Source organism: Ptiloglossa arizonensis, chromosome 8 (assembly GCF_051014685.1).
Source record: "Ptiloglossa arizonensis isolate GNS036 chromosome 8, iyPtiAriz1_principal, whole genome shotgun sequence".
NCBI classification, from domain to species: Eukaryota; Metazoa; Arthropoda; class Insecta; order Hymenoptera; family Colletidae; genus Ptiloglossa; species Ptiloglossa arizonensis.
This window is the reverse complement of record NC_135055.1, coordinates 11,616,830-11,630,584: the sequence shown is the minus strand read 5'-3', so window position 1 is coordinate 11,630,584 and position 13,755 is coordinate 11,616,830. Positions and strand designations below refer to the sequence as shown.

The window sequence follows — 13,755 nt, the reverse complement described above, 5'->3', positions numbered from 1 at the left end:
ACTAAAATCGATCCACCACCATAGTTTACCGTGGCTCGTAAATTTTCTTTTTTGCACACCGTATTATTTTTCCTCCGTACTTTAGATGGCTCGTCCAAGTCACAAATATCGAATTCACTCTCATCCGTAAAAATGACTCGATTTCAAAACTTCATTCGCTCGTTAACGTGTTCTTTAACGAATGTCGATCTCGTTCTATCGATTTCAGTTACAAAGTAAATATAATACTTTTTCGCGAGACATTGTTTCGTAAAACATTACGTATTGTATTACTACTTACATCAGTGTTCAAATTATTTTTCAGTTCGTTAAAGATTTCGTTTGTCGATATTTTAGAATTTTGTTTTACTTACTAAATTGTCAATCGTTCGGTGCACTCGTTTACCTTTTTTGGACAAACTTCCCTATGGTTATTTTTTACAATTTTTCGCAAACCATGCGTATCGATTATTTCTTAAATTCCTTAAATCGTAGACCGAAGTCTACGAACGATAGAAGAAATTTCATTGAGTGATTTACACTGATTATGTAATTCTATTACAATCTTTCGTTCTTCTTCCGTTGTTTCCAAATCTTTTCGATCTATCTTAAGATAATGATGATAAATTTTAATGGCCTCGAGTCAACTGTCCAAATTTATATCTGTTTTATAAATATAGTAAACACTACGTTACGAAGTGGAAACTGTACGAATACAACTTGTTACGCATACATTTTCACCACTTTCTGGATTGTTGTTAACATTCTCGCAACAGAGAAAGAAACCCCCTTTTCTTTTAATAATAACTCTACAAACTTTTAAAAATACGTATATATTTTTATTTCCTAAAATTTTGTTAATAAACGTAGTTCTATAATGTTTTCGTTACAATTAAATACTGTAATACTTTTTATACCAATTGTACATATATTAACATTTATAAAAATGGTAACAGAGGAATCATTTATAAAAATATAAATAGAAAACGATTCAGTATCAATCTTTGACAAATTATTTATTATACGTTTCGACTCGTCACTTCTCTTATAATTTCGAATATATAATAAACAGTTTGTTCGACATTGATTCGGAGTCGTTCTCTGTTCTTTATAAAAATATATCATAAACAGATATAGATTTACCGTTCACTTTGTAAAACGACTCGAAACGAAATTTCTTCGTATCCATTGCAAACCGACAGAAGTATATTTACATCGAAACTGCGAGGATAACGTTGGAAGAAACAATGCAGAAGAAACACTTACTTTCACACTGTATGGATAAACTATCATCGAGCCGTTTACGACAGACGTTGCAGAATTTTCTTCTACGATGTACCTGTTCGGACCAACAGTGTGCAACCGGGGTCTACAACAAGGAAAAACATCATTCTTCTTTACTATACATTCCCAAAAATCACACGAAATGTTTTGCTCGTTGTTAAACCTACTCAACAATTTTTCTGGTCTCGAAGATAACCAAAATACAATCAACCGTTCGATACGATTTTCAAATTATTTGAATTTAATCTCGAGAATCAGTTGGTTCGAGCAATATATTAGAAAACGTTTACGACTTCGAGTTTGGTGTTATCCTCGGTATAAACGAAGTTTGGATAAGAAACTAGAACACAATATTTGTAATTGAGATAATGGGCAGAGATGAGTACACAGTCTCCCCACTATGTCCTTAGAGATATTTTCTACGTGTGTACGTACATATTCAGACATTAGATAAAGTTCTCTTCTCCTCGATGTACCTTTTCGTAAAAGAGTACACATCGATGTGTTTAACTTTAATTTATTTTTCAAACTCAAGTAGCGTGTATATCGAATACATTGTAAAAAGATAGGAAGGTGTGCAACTGGGCAATCATTAATCGTTTCACATACCGTACTTTTCTTGATCCAGAAGCGATTTTTCTTTCTTTCTACGATACATTGTATTTGTACGAAAATATTCTAAAATAAATGCTCGAACCGACTGATCTCTCGAGGAATTATTTCTTATCGGCTCTCATATTGTTTCTCATCGTTTCAATATCGTTTCTCGTCGTGTCTGAATTTTCACTGGACGAGTCGTTCGATAAAAAAAAAAAAGAAAAATAATGATAAATGGGAAGAATCAAATCTACGGATGTACAATCGTTACAAGTACCCGTGATGTCGAATTCATTGTGTGTCAAGATTTGAACAGAGCCGCGGCAAGTGTATTCTTACCAGTGCGTAAATATAGGTCGCTAGGAAGAATTCGCTCATCTCCAGTCACACAAAAGGGCCAGGAACAGAAACAGAGGGTATTCTTACCTTAATGAGACTTGTCGCGATGCTGGAGCAGGGAGAGACGATGGCCTTGAGACAGCGGTCGTGCACCACGAAGTTACAAACTGTAACAATAAATGTGACACGTATTAATTTCAATCCAAAACCTGTTATTTAATAAAACTGTCTGCAAGTGAACGAGTTCGCAACCGATAATACAATATTGCATCTTTTTTATTTTTAAAAGTTGAAAACCATGGAGAGGAGGTAAGTATGGGATAAATCTGAGCACATTTGACATTGTACTAGGTACATTCTTTTTTTTCAATTTCCAATGTATCAATTTTTTGTTCAGATCTGAATCCAGTCTTATTGATACAAGTTTCGTAACAAGTTACCCTTTTCATTCGTTACACTTCCCCTTCCTTGAACAAGGATGCTAACTATCGACAGTTATCTCGATTATAAAAATTATATTTTTGATCTTCAAAATTTAATCGTCTATGAAATAAAGTCTTATCGTGAAAGAAGAGACCTGATTTTCAAGGTGGTCGTATATTAAACAAGTACTCGATTATACAATAATTGAAAATTTTATTGGTTGTTCCCTAGATTCGTCGTTGTAAATAAACATATTTACGTATCATTTTCGTACAACAGTTTCGAATCGTATCAAATTGTCTTGGATTTCCTTTGAAATACATTCGAACCTCGATAAATGCAACCTCGACGATTGTACGAGAACCTCATTCGTTGCATTGTGTTGACAAGTGGAAGGGATGATCACTTAGCAACGAATGAAGTTGGAAGTGGCAGTAACAGGTAGTAGTAACTATAGGTAGTGGGGGATATATTGTATAAGTGGGGGTCCTCTTTATTGGATTGGTTACCTCGATCGGTGCATGAATCTCGATACCTGCGAGGATCTTCAGCTCCATTTCCTTGCAATTATCGAGACTCTACTGAACAACATTTTGTTTCCGCACAAACTGACAAAAAAGAACTTTATCGATCGAATAAGAATTTGTTCATATTATATCATAAATCGATTCGAGATATAATAATGACTGAACGAGAAGAGAGAATTTTTCAATACTACGAGCCTAACAAATCATAACCACGCTACCAATAAGACGACAATAATTTTATTTTTGCTACTTTTTTCTTCGGATCTTTTTAACGTCATCGAATGTGTAAATAACGATAAATTACAAGTAATTGACGGTAAATAATCTTCTTATTGTAATTAAACTATTTCGTATACTAAAGTCTGTAAAATGGTTGAATATAAGACGTACAATTTTAAGAAAATTCAACATTTGTTGCTTTGAAACACAATGACCGAAAGAATATTTCGTACAATATACTGTTAAATAAAATGTATTCAGCGTACAGTGATTCAGCTGTATTGAAAGAAAAAGTTTGTTTTACTTATTTTAAGCCCTTGAATCAGAGCGTGAAACCTTTTGCTGCATTTAAACCCAACAAGGATTAACAAGCACAAGTACACCAAACTGTTGTATATCGATGAATAAAATACAACACAATGGTGAATAAAAATGATCTATTATAATAATATATGGTAACCGATGATAAATATTTTATAATGCATTTAAATTTGGTTCTGATATCTTTAAATACACGAAAGAAAGGTTTTGCAAAAAAACTAATATTTCTGCAAATACGACTACTAATCTCTAGACTCGTGCATTATGTCTAAAATTGATAAACGAAAGAAATTTTTAAAGAGATGTTATTAAATTTATCATTGGCCTCCCTTTACTGTTATTTCTGAGGCAAATATCGATTTATTGACTTTTAACGTGTTATTTACGAAGCCTTTAGTTTCCACTAATATTAATAGCAGATATGAGTTGCAAAACCTTTTAGAACATATATTGGTTCGTATCGATATTCTATTAAACGTACTATTACACGGGGCCGATCGGAAAATGTAACTTTATAATAAGAACGCTTTGCTTCGATGAAATAATGCCGTTGCATCGTCGTTCGACTTTGTAAATTACAAAATAATTATATAGGTCGATATTTTATGCGATAGATTGAAAATAGCTAAATTCAGCCTGTACTCTTAATTGGATTATTTAAGTTTTCATTTGCTCCTTTATTCGTTAATCGAAGCGGATTAAATTTAAAAAACAAAAAGACTCTTGTACAAGCACAAAAGAATTAAATAAATTTACTCGTGACCGAAAAATAATTTGCAAAATAATTTGCAAAATAATTCGAAAATTGACCACAATAAATGACGTTAAAATACATAATACATTTATCGATCAGTCTGTGAGTATTCCTTGTACTAGAATATAATATGAGCACCACAAATTAATATTAAAATCGAAGTTGATGAAAAACAACTTATTCCCTACTTTTATTAAACTTCCGGTTCCACTGCTGACGCGAGAGCGTTTAATGGATTATTTTTTAACGCAGTCCAAAACTTTCGAGAAACTTTTCAAAACAGAAAACTTCGTAAAAAGAGATCAATTTAAAGATAAAATATAAAACGATATTTTTAACGATTGAAACAGTATATTAATTAAAAACATTCTTAAACTAAAGCACATCGATATGGTAGAATCAAAATATAGAGTAAATTTTATTTGTGACGAATAAGAAATGAAATTTTTAAAGTACTCAGATGTAAAAATTATTGAAATTAATTGACTTACTCCTCGGTAATTAAATAAAATCCCACGGTGTTAAATATGGAGTATTTTGTTCAATTCTGATGCACGAATGTGTCCGATAGTGTTCATCCTTCGCGAACGAGTTTCTCTAATTATCTCGAACAGTGTATCTGTTCATTACATCGAAAAGAGCAATCTATTGTAGTCAGACAGTCCCTCTGGAAGTTTTCATCAAAAGTCCAGCATCAGTTCGCGGTGCAACGCCTAGCTTTTAGAGTTCCCACTCAATTGTGGAGTTTACGATCTGTTTGTTATCTTCTCTCGACAATAACGAGCCGTCGAATGCATTCAAGAAACATACCATGTGTATACACTTTTCATAACACAACACTTAGACAAAATCGAGTGAACAAAATAACTAACAACTCGGTCTTTACCCTTTCTTTGCCACTCGACGCGTTTCGTGTCGCGTACTCGTCGTGAGAAAAATCTTCATTCACCGGGCAAACGTAATCTTCGGTTCGGTGTTAAAGTGAAACAGAGAAAAGAAAAAAAATAATCGAAACTCTAAAGAATCTAACGTAGCTGCCGATTTCACGTACGTACAAACAAAATCCATAAATTGTACAATATTCCGCTTACCGTTGCTTTTACAGCGGGCACGCGCATAACAAAAGTTGTTACAAGTTAAATTTGGAAACGTTTTCGTTGTATACAAATTTTCGATATAATCGATAGTAACCGAGATATTGACCGGACCCTTCCTGCCTGTAATAACCTACGAGGGTGTGTAGCAGAACAACCCTATTTATTTGTGCCTCGGAAAATAAAACGAAGTATATACTACGCTGAGAAGCGTTAAAATTATTTTTTTATTGGAAAAATATTTCCTGATAATTCATCGATGACAATGAATAATTCGACTGATACTTGAATACCATCGCCTAACTTTTCGATCGGTCTTTCAGATTCTATCGAAATTCTAAAATGACGCTGAACGCGTTAATTATAAAAAATGATTGGTGACGAATAACACGAATCCAAACACAAATCATGGAGAATTTGATTATGCACACCAGTATAATAACTAATCATGATAATAAACTAGAATCGTGGAACAGTCAAATTATTATACGCAAATAATCGTGTAATTTATTTAAGTGCTTATAAAGTTGTAACTCGACAAGCTACAATACTGTTATGGAAATTTAATATTCTTACGTACATACATATGTACGCATAATAACGTAAAAATTACAATTTTTAGTAAAGCTAACATATTGTATTGTTTAATGATAGCTAAGACCCTAAATTGATAAAAGTTCAGTCACTTAAACATTGCTCGAATGAATTGATAAAATAATTGAAATTGTAGATACGTTCAGAAGAGAAAACATTTGCGAATAAATAACAAAAGTACGACCCTTGCAAATATTTACACGCACGAATAAAACTTTGTAATAAAAATCGTCCATCCATGTTCATTTTGGACACTTGAAAGCTACATAATTGTACAAAATGATAAACGTAACATTTTATAGAATGTTCATTGCTACCTTCTACTGTTATAAAGTGTCTACTCTTACAAAATTCCGTTTTTTTGGTATACTCATTGAATATTTGTAAAACACGCCTATTTTTAATTGTTCTGTTTTGTAACGCGATATCGCCAAGTTTTCAATCTTAATTTGTCCTGTATATTTTCAACCACGTTTAAAATTCCCTCCCATTTCGATTACTTACTACGTTAAAAAAATTCCTAGTTCCCTTTCTTCCACTATAGTTTGCTTTTCGTGGACTTCCATCTTACCAATGATTCTAAAAATTAGACACTTAGCATAAATTGTTCTTCTTTTTAATGACGTTAGATAAATATACATTAATCCTTCGTTAATATCGTTCCATTGATCCCAAAATACATCATATCTGTGTACAGTATACGATAAACAAGAACAGTAAGACAACGTCGCTCCTATCGGAGTAGCAAATTTCTATAAAACAATATTTCTTCCAAAAGGCCATAAAGTTCAAATGCGAATCGAAGTTACCTTTAAATAGTCGCGTTAACAATGGAAAAAAACGTTATCGTACCGAAAATATCTCAATGTTCTTCCCTCGTTGTTTTTCAAATTCGATAATTTGATAATATTCGACGCGTTTCGACGCCAAATTCATCGATTTCGTTTCGAATTTCGATTTCACCGGTAAGTTTCAACTAAGTCGAGGGCACCACCATCACCACCACCACCACTTTCAGCAATTATCGAAACAGGTAGAACAACATAAGTCCCGCCGCCTACGTTATATTTCCAGGTTGCTAAAAATAAAGCCAACCTTGAAGACACGTTCTGTTATTCCACAGTTTTCATCACAAGCTTTTTTCATCAATTTCTGATTGGCGTCACGCGGGGACCGACTGTTAATAAGTTGAACGACCCGATAAAAATAAAAACTGTGACAAGCAGGACAGATATTTCAAATCGACCGACACCGATACCGCCATCTTCGTGCTCGGGGAATTCTTTACGATTTCTCGCGTTAAATTTAGCCATTTTACACACGGTGGTAAAACGTTCCGTTTGCGATGTGAAATTTTATTGTTTACCGGTGCTGGCTACTAATTGTCCGAACACCCGGATGAAAATAAAGAAACGTGTGTATCGAACGGTTAACGCGGCGGTTCCGCCATTGAACTCGAGATCTATCGGGATCCGTGGAATCGTTGCTTCGTATCGATCGACGCCTCAAAATCCCGCGAAAGCTAAAATTAAGATATCGAGTCTAGAAATATTCCGAATATTCGTGCAATCTCGTCGTGTACGGGACGACCGAGCGCTCGGTGGGTTTTGTTTGCGAGTTTGCTCGGAGCACATGGTCGGTGAACGTTTTTTACGCGTCGAACGTCTCGAAGGGAAAGGCTCGTGGAAAATAACACCGATGGAAGTGTATCATTGATCAACATAGATGAACACGGCCACGGTTTTCCGTGGAAGAGACACCGTTTTGGTGTGCACGCGGATTCCGAGAAACGGGAAACCTCGATGGCGTTGCTGGCGTCCACGTATCGAACGCGTCGATACTCTCGCCCGGTCCGATGTACGTATCCCGGATCGACGTTTCGAAACGCTTTCGACGCGGTTGTGCTCGCTTTCGTGGCGATGTTCCTCGCCGCTTCCAATCGGTTCTCACCTCCTTGCGAGTGCACTCCGCGACATCTTGGTTCTACAGTTGACTCGAAGAAAGAACTCGAGTGCCACGATCGGTCGGTGGGAGGAACGATCCACGTTAGAGATCTCGTTACCGCCCCGAACACCTCGAGCCTGTGCTATTAAAAACGTTTTGTAATTTTCGTTCCGTCTGATCACCGGCGAAATGGTTTGCATCCGATCAATTTTACACCCGACCTTAAAGTATTCGGCTACGCGCTCGATCTATGGTTTGAAAAATGTCACGAGTGTATCGGAACTCGTGTTCTTAACATCGTAGCGAGTACAATAACCAAGCTAACGCACAAGCCGTATTTATTGTGTGTGTGTTTGTGTGTGTAATATATTTATATATATATGTATGTATATATATAAAATATATATATAAAACATAAATATAATATATTTATACTTAAAAAAGAAATATATATATAATATGAGCCTGATATATTCTAATTATAATGTAATTAAAGTATATGAAAAAGATTAAAATTCGAGTCCCTAAATAATATATTTCAGTCCCTTTTGATGGAATTAAATACTTTTTCAAGTAACGAAGTAACGAAAGAAATGTTTATAAATGCTTCAAACGTGTACATCGTAAAATTTAAACGATGTTATAGATACAAGTAACGACATTCGTTACGAATAGTCTTCCTTCTTCTTTTTGGAAAAGAAATCTTCTTCTTCTAATGTTTTTAAATTCCGATTTTAATAGAGACGCGTTTGTACGGGCTAACAACGCGTTTAATTTCTTCCAACGGACAAACATTTGTAGAAATTTGTTTCGTTTTCAATCTTACGAGGCTAGGATTCACTTTACACTCTTGCAACAAAACGGGGGAAATGTTCGAAACGAATAGTGGGACGTCTTGAAAAATCGAGATGCGATCTATGCAACGACAGAAGCGACCATCGAATTTCTTTATGTTCGGAAATATTGTAGAATCTTATGCGCAGATTCCCTCCTCCCCCCTCCTCCTCTCCACCCTATCCCACCGATCAATGCTTCCCTTCGTTGCATCGGCGGACGAACGATAATGGTTTCCAAAATTGGAATCGATGAAAGATACCGACTGCATCGAATTAACATTTTAGACTCTGGACTGGTTGGTTCGATCGACTAGAATTTTCCAATTTTCATTTCTAACGAATCACTGTCTATAATTCGATAATATCAAATTTGGAGAACAAGAAGAAAACGCTTCTAGGTAAAAAGTCTCCCGAATTGAATAATCGTTCTCGAACGATGAAAAAGGTAACTTACGAATTCTTTTTATTCGTAATAATTGACTAAAATGAACAAAGTTTTACTATAAAATAAATGAAATAAACCATTAATTCCGTCGTGCAAGAATAGAAATCGATTCTACAAACTGGCGAATAAAAAGTTTTCTAATTCTTCGTTTTTACCTAAAACGGTAAAATGTAAAGTATAATAATCGGTAAACTGTTTCTCGATTCTCTTAAATAACAACACATCCTTACCTTCGTATAATATTTGCAAGTTGCACAACACGTCGACAACGTTAAAAGATTTCGTAGCCGACACTCTTCGATCGATTTATCGAGTTTGTAAATTCAGTTATCGTACAATATACATGTGCCCCCGGGGAGGAACTACAGGCCACGCCTTTCTCGGTATACGCGAAGATTTTTCAATGGTCGATGATCGATGTGTCGCGAATCTCGCTTCCTCGTTCGATGAACCTGCTTCGGATCGTTCCGTAGGACTTTAACCCTTACCGCTCTTACGTCGAGCGTACCCCGACATTGTGCAACCGTCTCACTACTCGATAAAAACGAAATATATACAACACACTCGGCACTATCGCGGTGAAACGTTCCATCGAGAACCCCATTTTCGATTCGTTTCACGAATCGATCGAGAAAACGTGAATCGATGGACGAAACGTGAAACATCAAAGAGTGAAAAGGGTTGAAACGGTCCGACCGGAAGAGGACGCGTTCATGGCGTTGCGTTCGTACCGTTCTGCGATGGACCCGGCCGGTGTTACGCGCCGATACGATCGAATTCAACGTATAATTGAAACTCACCCCGGTATCCCGAATTGCCGTTACTATATCGTGAATTGGTTCGACTCGAACGTACCGAGAACTACCCACCGTGAGAACGCGGGTGACTCGTCCCCGAGTAACCACGCCTACGCGTTTCCTCCTCGTCTCGCGTCGCGAAAATTTCCCTCACCGGCGCGACGATACGACGATTAATCGGACCGTGCCCCAAATCGATCGATTCCGAATTTAAACGCGTCCCCGTTGCGCCCGCAGTTCCACCCAGTTGCCTAACCGTTGGAATCCCGGGACGTAGGAAACTCGCGAATCGAGCCGATTGTTCGATCAAACGATACAAAGTTCGGGAGTGTTCACGGATGCTTATCCTTTACGGGCTCCGGTCGTCAACGAGCTCTCTGCCCCGTACTTACCCCCACCGCGCGGCTCGAGCTAACCCCTTCCCGGTGCTCTCTCCAGAATGTAACAGCTACCCCACAACACTCCCCTCCCCCTCTAACCCCGCCACGCACACCCCCCCTCGCGATCAATGCTCGTGAAAAGCGACGATGCGCGCGCCCTCGTCCAGAACCGTCGCGCGCCAGCTCGATTTCCCTCAACTGTTGAGTCCGTTGGAATTTCTGCCGCCCGTTTCCAGAAAGCGACGCTTCTCGAACGACCAAGAGGGCCAACAGGGGCGACGACGAGGACACACGGTCGCCTCTATTGTCTTTATTCCCGTTCGCATTCGCCCCATCGTACAAGGGGTAAACACTCGAGCGGGAGTGTGCGCAAATCGCGACGGGGTGGGAAATGTGGCGCCCCGTTAACTCGGGCTTCAAAGATGGTGGGTTTTGGACCACCGAGAATCTTCCCCGGAATGGGAACGTAATTCATGGAAAATCCTCCAGACGGATTTTCGTCCGCGAACGGAACATAGAAAATTTTATCTTCTTCGAACGGGGGAGAACGCTAGAAGGGACACGCGAAGGATCGTTTACGCGCGTTCGAACGAAATCCTATTTGATCGGATGTCGTAAGGTAATCGATGACGAGAGCGACGCATCGAGGGTGTTTTCCATAAATCGTTTTCCCCGAATACTCCGAGCGACGTATCGGTTCATCTTTGAAAGCGTCCACTGTTTCGGTTTCGGATGAGCATAGCGGACGCGACGATGTCGCGCGAGCTCGTTTGGAAACGAGAAGGTATCGGCTTCCAGCACGAACGTGCTACCCTCGGTGTACACGGTGAATGGGCACTTGCCATTCATCGTTCCTGGAGGTCAGCCAGTTTCAACATCGTCACGCCGACCAAGGTTTCGTAGCCCGTGAAAAGGCGGGACGAGCGTATTCCGGGTGGCAATGCGCCGTGTATTCGATTTCGTTACCGAACGCGCTCATATCGATCGGTCCCTCGCTGGCTTGCGCTTTTTCCTCGCGAAAACTTCGCGCGAGGTTCCCGAGCGGCGAGCCAGATCGCTCGCGTCGTTCGTTTCTTCGACGAACGGAGAAAGGAGAAGAGGAAGAAAAAAGTAAAAGAAAAATAAACGAAAGAAAAAAAGCGATACGCGAACGTTCCCGGGAGCCCGATCGAAAGACCACGGGATTAGAGCGTTCGGGACCCAGCGAACCCGATCGTTTACAGAATTCCGGGGATCAATGCGCAGGTCTGGGGCCGACCGCGACCAGCCGCCTAACTGGCGAGATAAACTGCTCGAGACACGGTCCCTGGTCGTCGATACGATTTTCGAAAGAAAACGAAACCGATCGACATCTTTCGCTTATCGCGAACAGGTAACGAAAAACGCTCGGGACGAGGACTCGCGCGTTAGAAAAAGGGGTTGGGTGGTGCCTACCTTCACAGATGTACCCCTGCTGTATGAGGCCCCACAGCATGTCGGTGCAGCTATGGCAGTACGTCGGCTTGTGGAACGTCTTCTTGCTGAAGCTGTGCCCATGGCTGGCTGGAGTCTCGGTCGGAACCGACGCCATGTTCCCCGTTCCACCGCGGCACCGCTCACGCTAGATTTTCACCGTGAAGCTACGCAGGGCGCGCCGCGCGTCGATGACAACATAATTACACGGCAGCCACTACGTGATCTCGAAACCGTACGCGTACATAATTGCGTAGCTGCAGCTGCACCCGCGGCTGGCTGCTCGGGTCCCTCGCGTCGTACCGTCGTCCTCGTCGCCGTGCAACGTGCCTAACGCGCATTATCCCCGAAGCTGCCGCCCCCAGGACCGACCGACCGGCACGGCGCCGTACGCGAGACCGAGTTTCCGTTTAATCGTACGCCAGTCAGCAGTCACCACTGTATCGCGGCTGACCATCACCGTGATCGGCCGCTGCTACTGCCGCCACCGCCTCCGTCGGGAGCTTCACTCGCGGTACGACGACGATGCGGGTGTCGCGTTCGCGCATCCGAGCCACGGAGCGGGCGCCGAGTGGCCGCACTGACATCAGCCCCTTCGTCACCACCGACGTCCAGTGCCGGAATCGTGCACGGGCCAGCCCGGGGAGGGGGGGAGAGGCGTCCACGAGGGACTCCCGGTCCTCCCGGTCCTCCCGGTCCTCCCGATATACCTTCCCTCCTCGTTTCTCGTTCTCTGGGATTCTCGGTTCGCTCGACGATCGACTCGCCTGAACCCTTACTCCCCCGTTTCGTTATCTCGCGTACGAATTCTACGCAGAAGAGAATCAGTTAGGTCAGGTGACTCGAGACTCGGCGTTCGTCTGCGTGCACAAATGTTCCAGCTCGTTCGTCACGCGCGACGACATGACCTCGATCGTAAACATTCGTCGCGGAACACTCGAGAGCGGAGTCACATATTTCTTTGATTTTTTTCCTTCGTTCCCCGAGATTCTTTCCGTTTCGATTTCTCGTTCTTTTTTATTATTTTTTTTTTCGGTTTCTTTTGTTTTTTTTTTTCGTTCTCTCTCTTTTCTTTCGGTTTCTCCCGATACGCGAAACAGGCCGCCTCGTCGTTACGCGATCCGTTAGCGCAAAGACCGGGGCGCTGGGGTGCAATCGTCCGGTACCATCGCCTTCGTCAGCGACGTCGGAACGGTGCGCGACCTCCCGTAGTCACGGAGCGCCCAGTTCGAGCGCAACGACGCCGCGGCGCCGCTCCGCCCCGCTGTGCCTAGCCTTCTCGAGGCCCCTGTACGCGGTGCTCTCTTCCTCCGTTTCCGTTTACGTACACGCCACCCGAGCCAAGTATCGACTGATCCACGGTACCGCGAGAACACGGACTCGACGAGACGCGTCTCGTACGCGACACGGTGCACCGAGAACGACTCCGAGACGCGCGCAAGCAGCCTTCGAAGCACCCGTCGACTCGCCTCGACGACGTCAAAGCGACGACACCGAGCTCCGTCGACGCGGCCCGCTCGCGCGCATCGACGCGGCCCCGCAGCGTTTCTCTCGCGCAACGCGTTTTACGTCTCGTGCGTGCACCAGCCATTTCGCGTCGAATCGCTCGCCGAACCGACGCGACGCGACCCGACGCGACGCAACGCGACGCGACGCGACGCGACGCACAGTGCTCCGAGATACGGTCGGTTATTTCCGGCCAAAATTAAAAACGATCCTTCCAGCGATCTTTGCCGATGGACATTTATTTCAGTAACGCCGTTACGAACG

General features: G+C 41.3%; 1 protein-coding gene across 10 annotated transcripts in view; it reads right to left on the bottom strand.

Moving 5' to 3' along the window:
• The window catches only part of LOC143149796 (diacylglycerol kinase theta), a 48,474-nt gene extending 34,997 nt beyond the window's left edge, over positions 1-13,477 (bottom strand). For 5 of the 10 annotated variants that reach the window (XM_076317435.1, XM_076317434.1, XM_076317437.1 and 2 more), the window contains exons 1-3: positions 11,968-13,477; positions 2,287-2,366; positions 1,246-1,348 (exon numbers count right to left, since the gene is read on the bottom strand). In XM_076317435.1, the coding sequence (XP_076173550.1) occupies positions 1,246-1,348; positions 2,287-2,366; positions 11,968-12,103 (319 nt within the window). In that variant the 5' untranslated portion in view covers positions 12,104-13,477. Of the gene's footprint in view, positions 1-1,245; positions 1,349-2,286; positions 2,367-9,586; positions 9,641-11,967 lie in introns of those variants that run through there. The other 5 variants (XM_076317439.1, XM_076317440.1, XM_076317441.1 and 2 more) reach the window with 2 other exon arrangements.
• Positions 13,478-13,755: the final 278 nt, after the last annotated feature.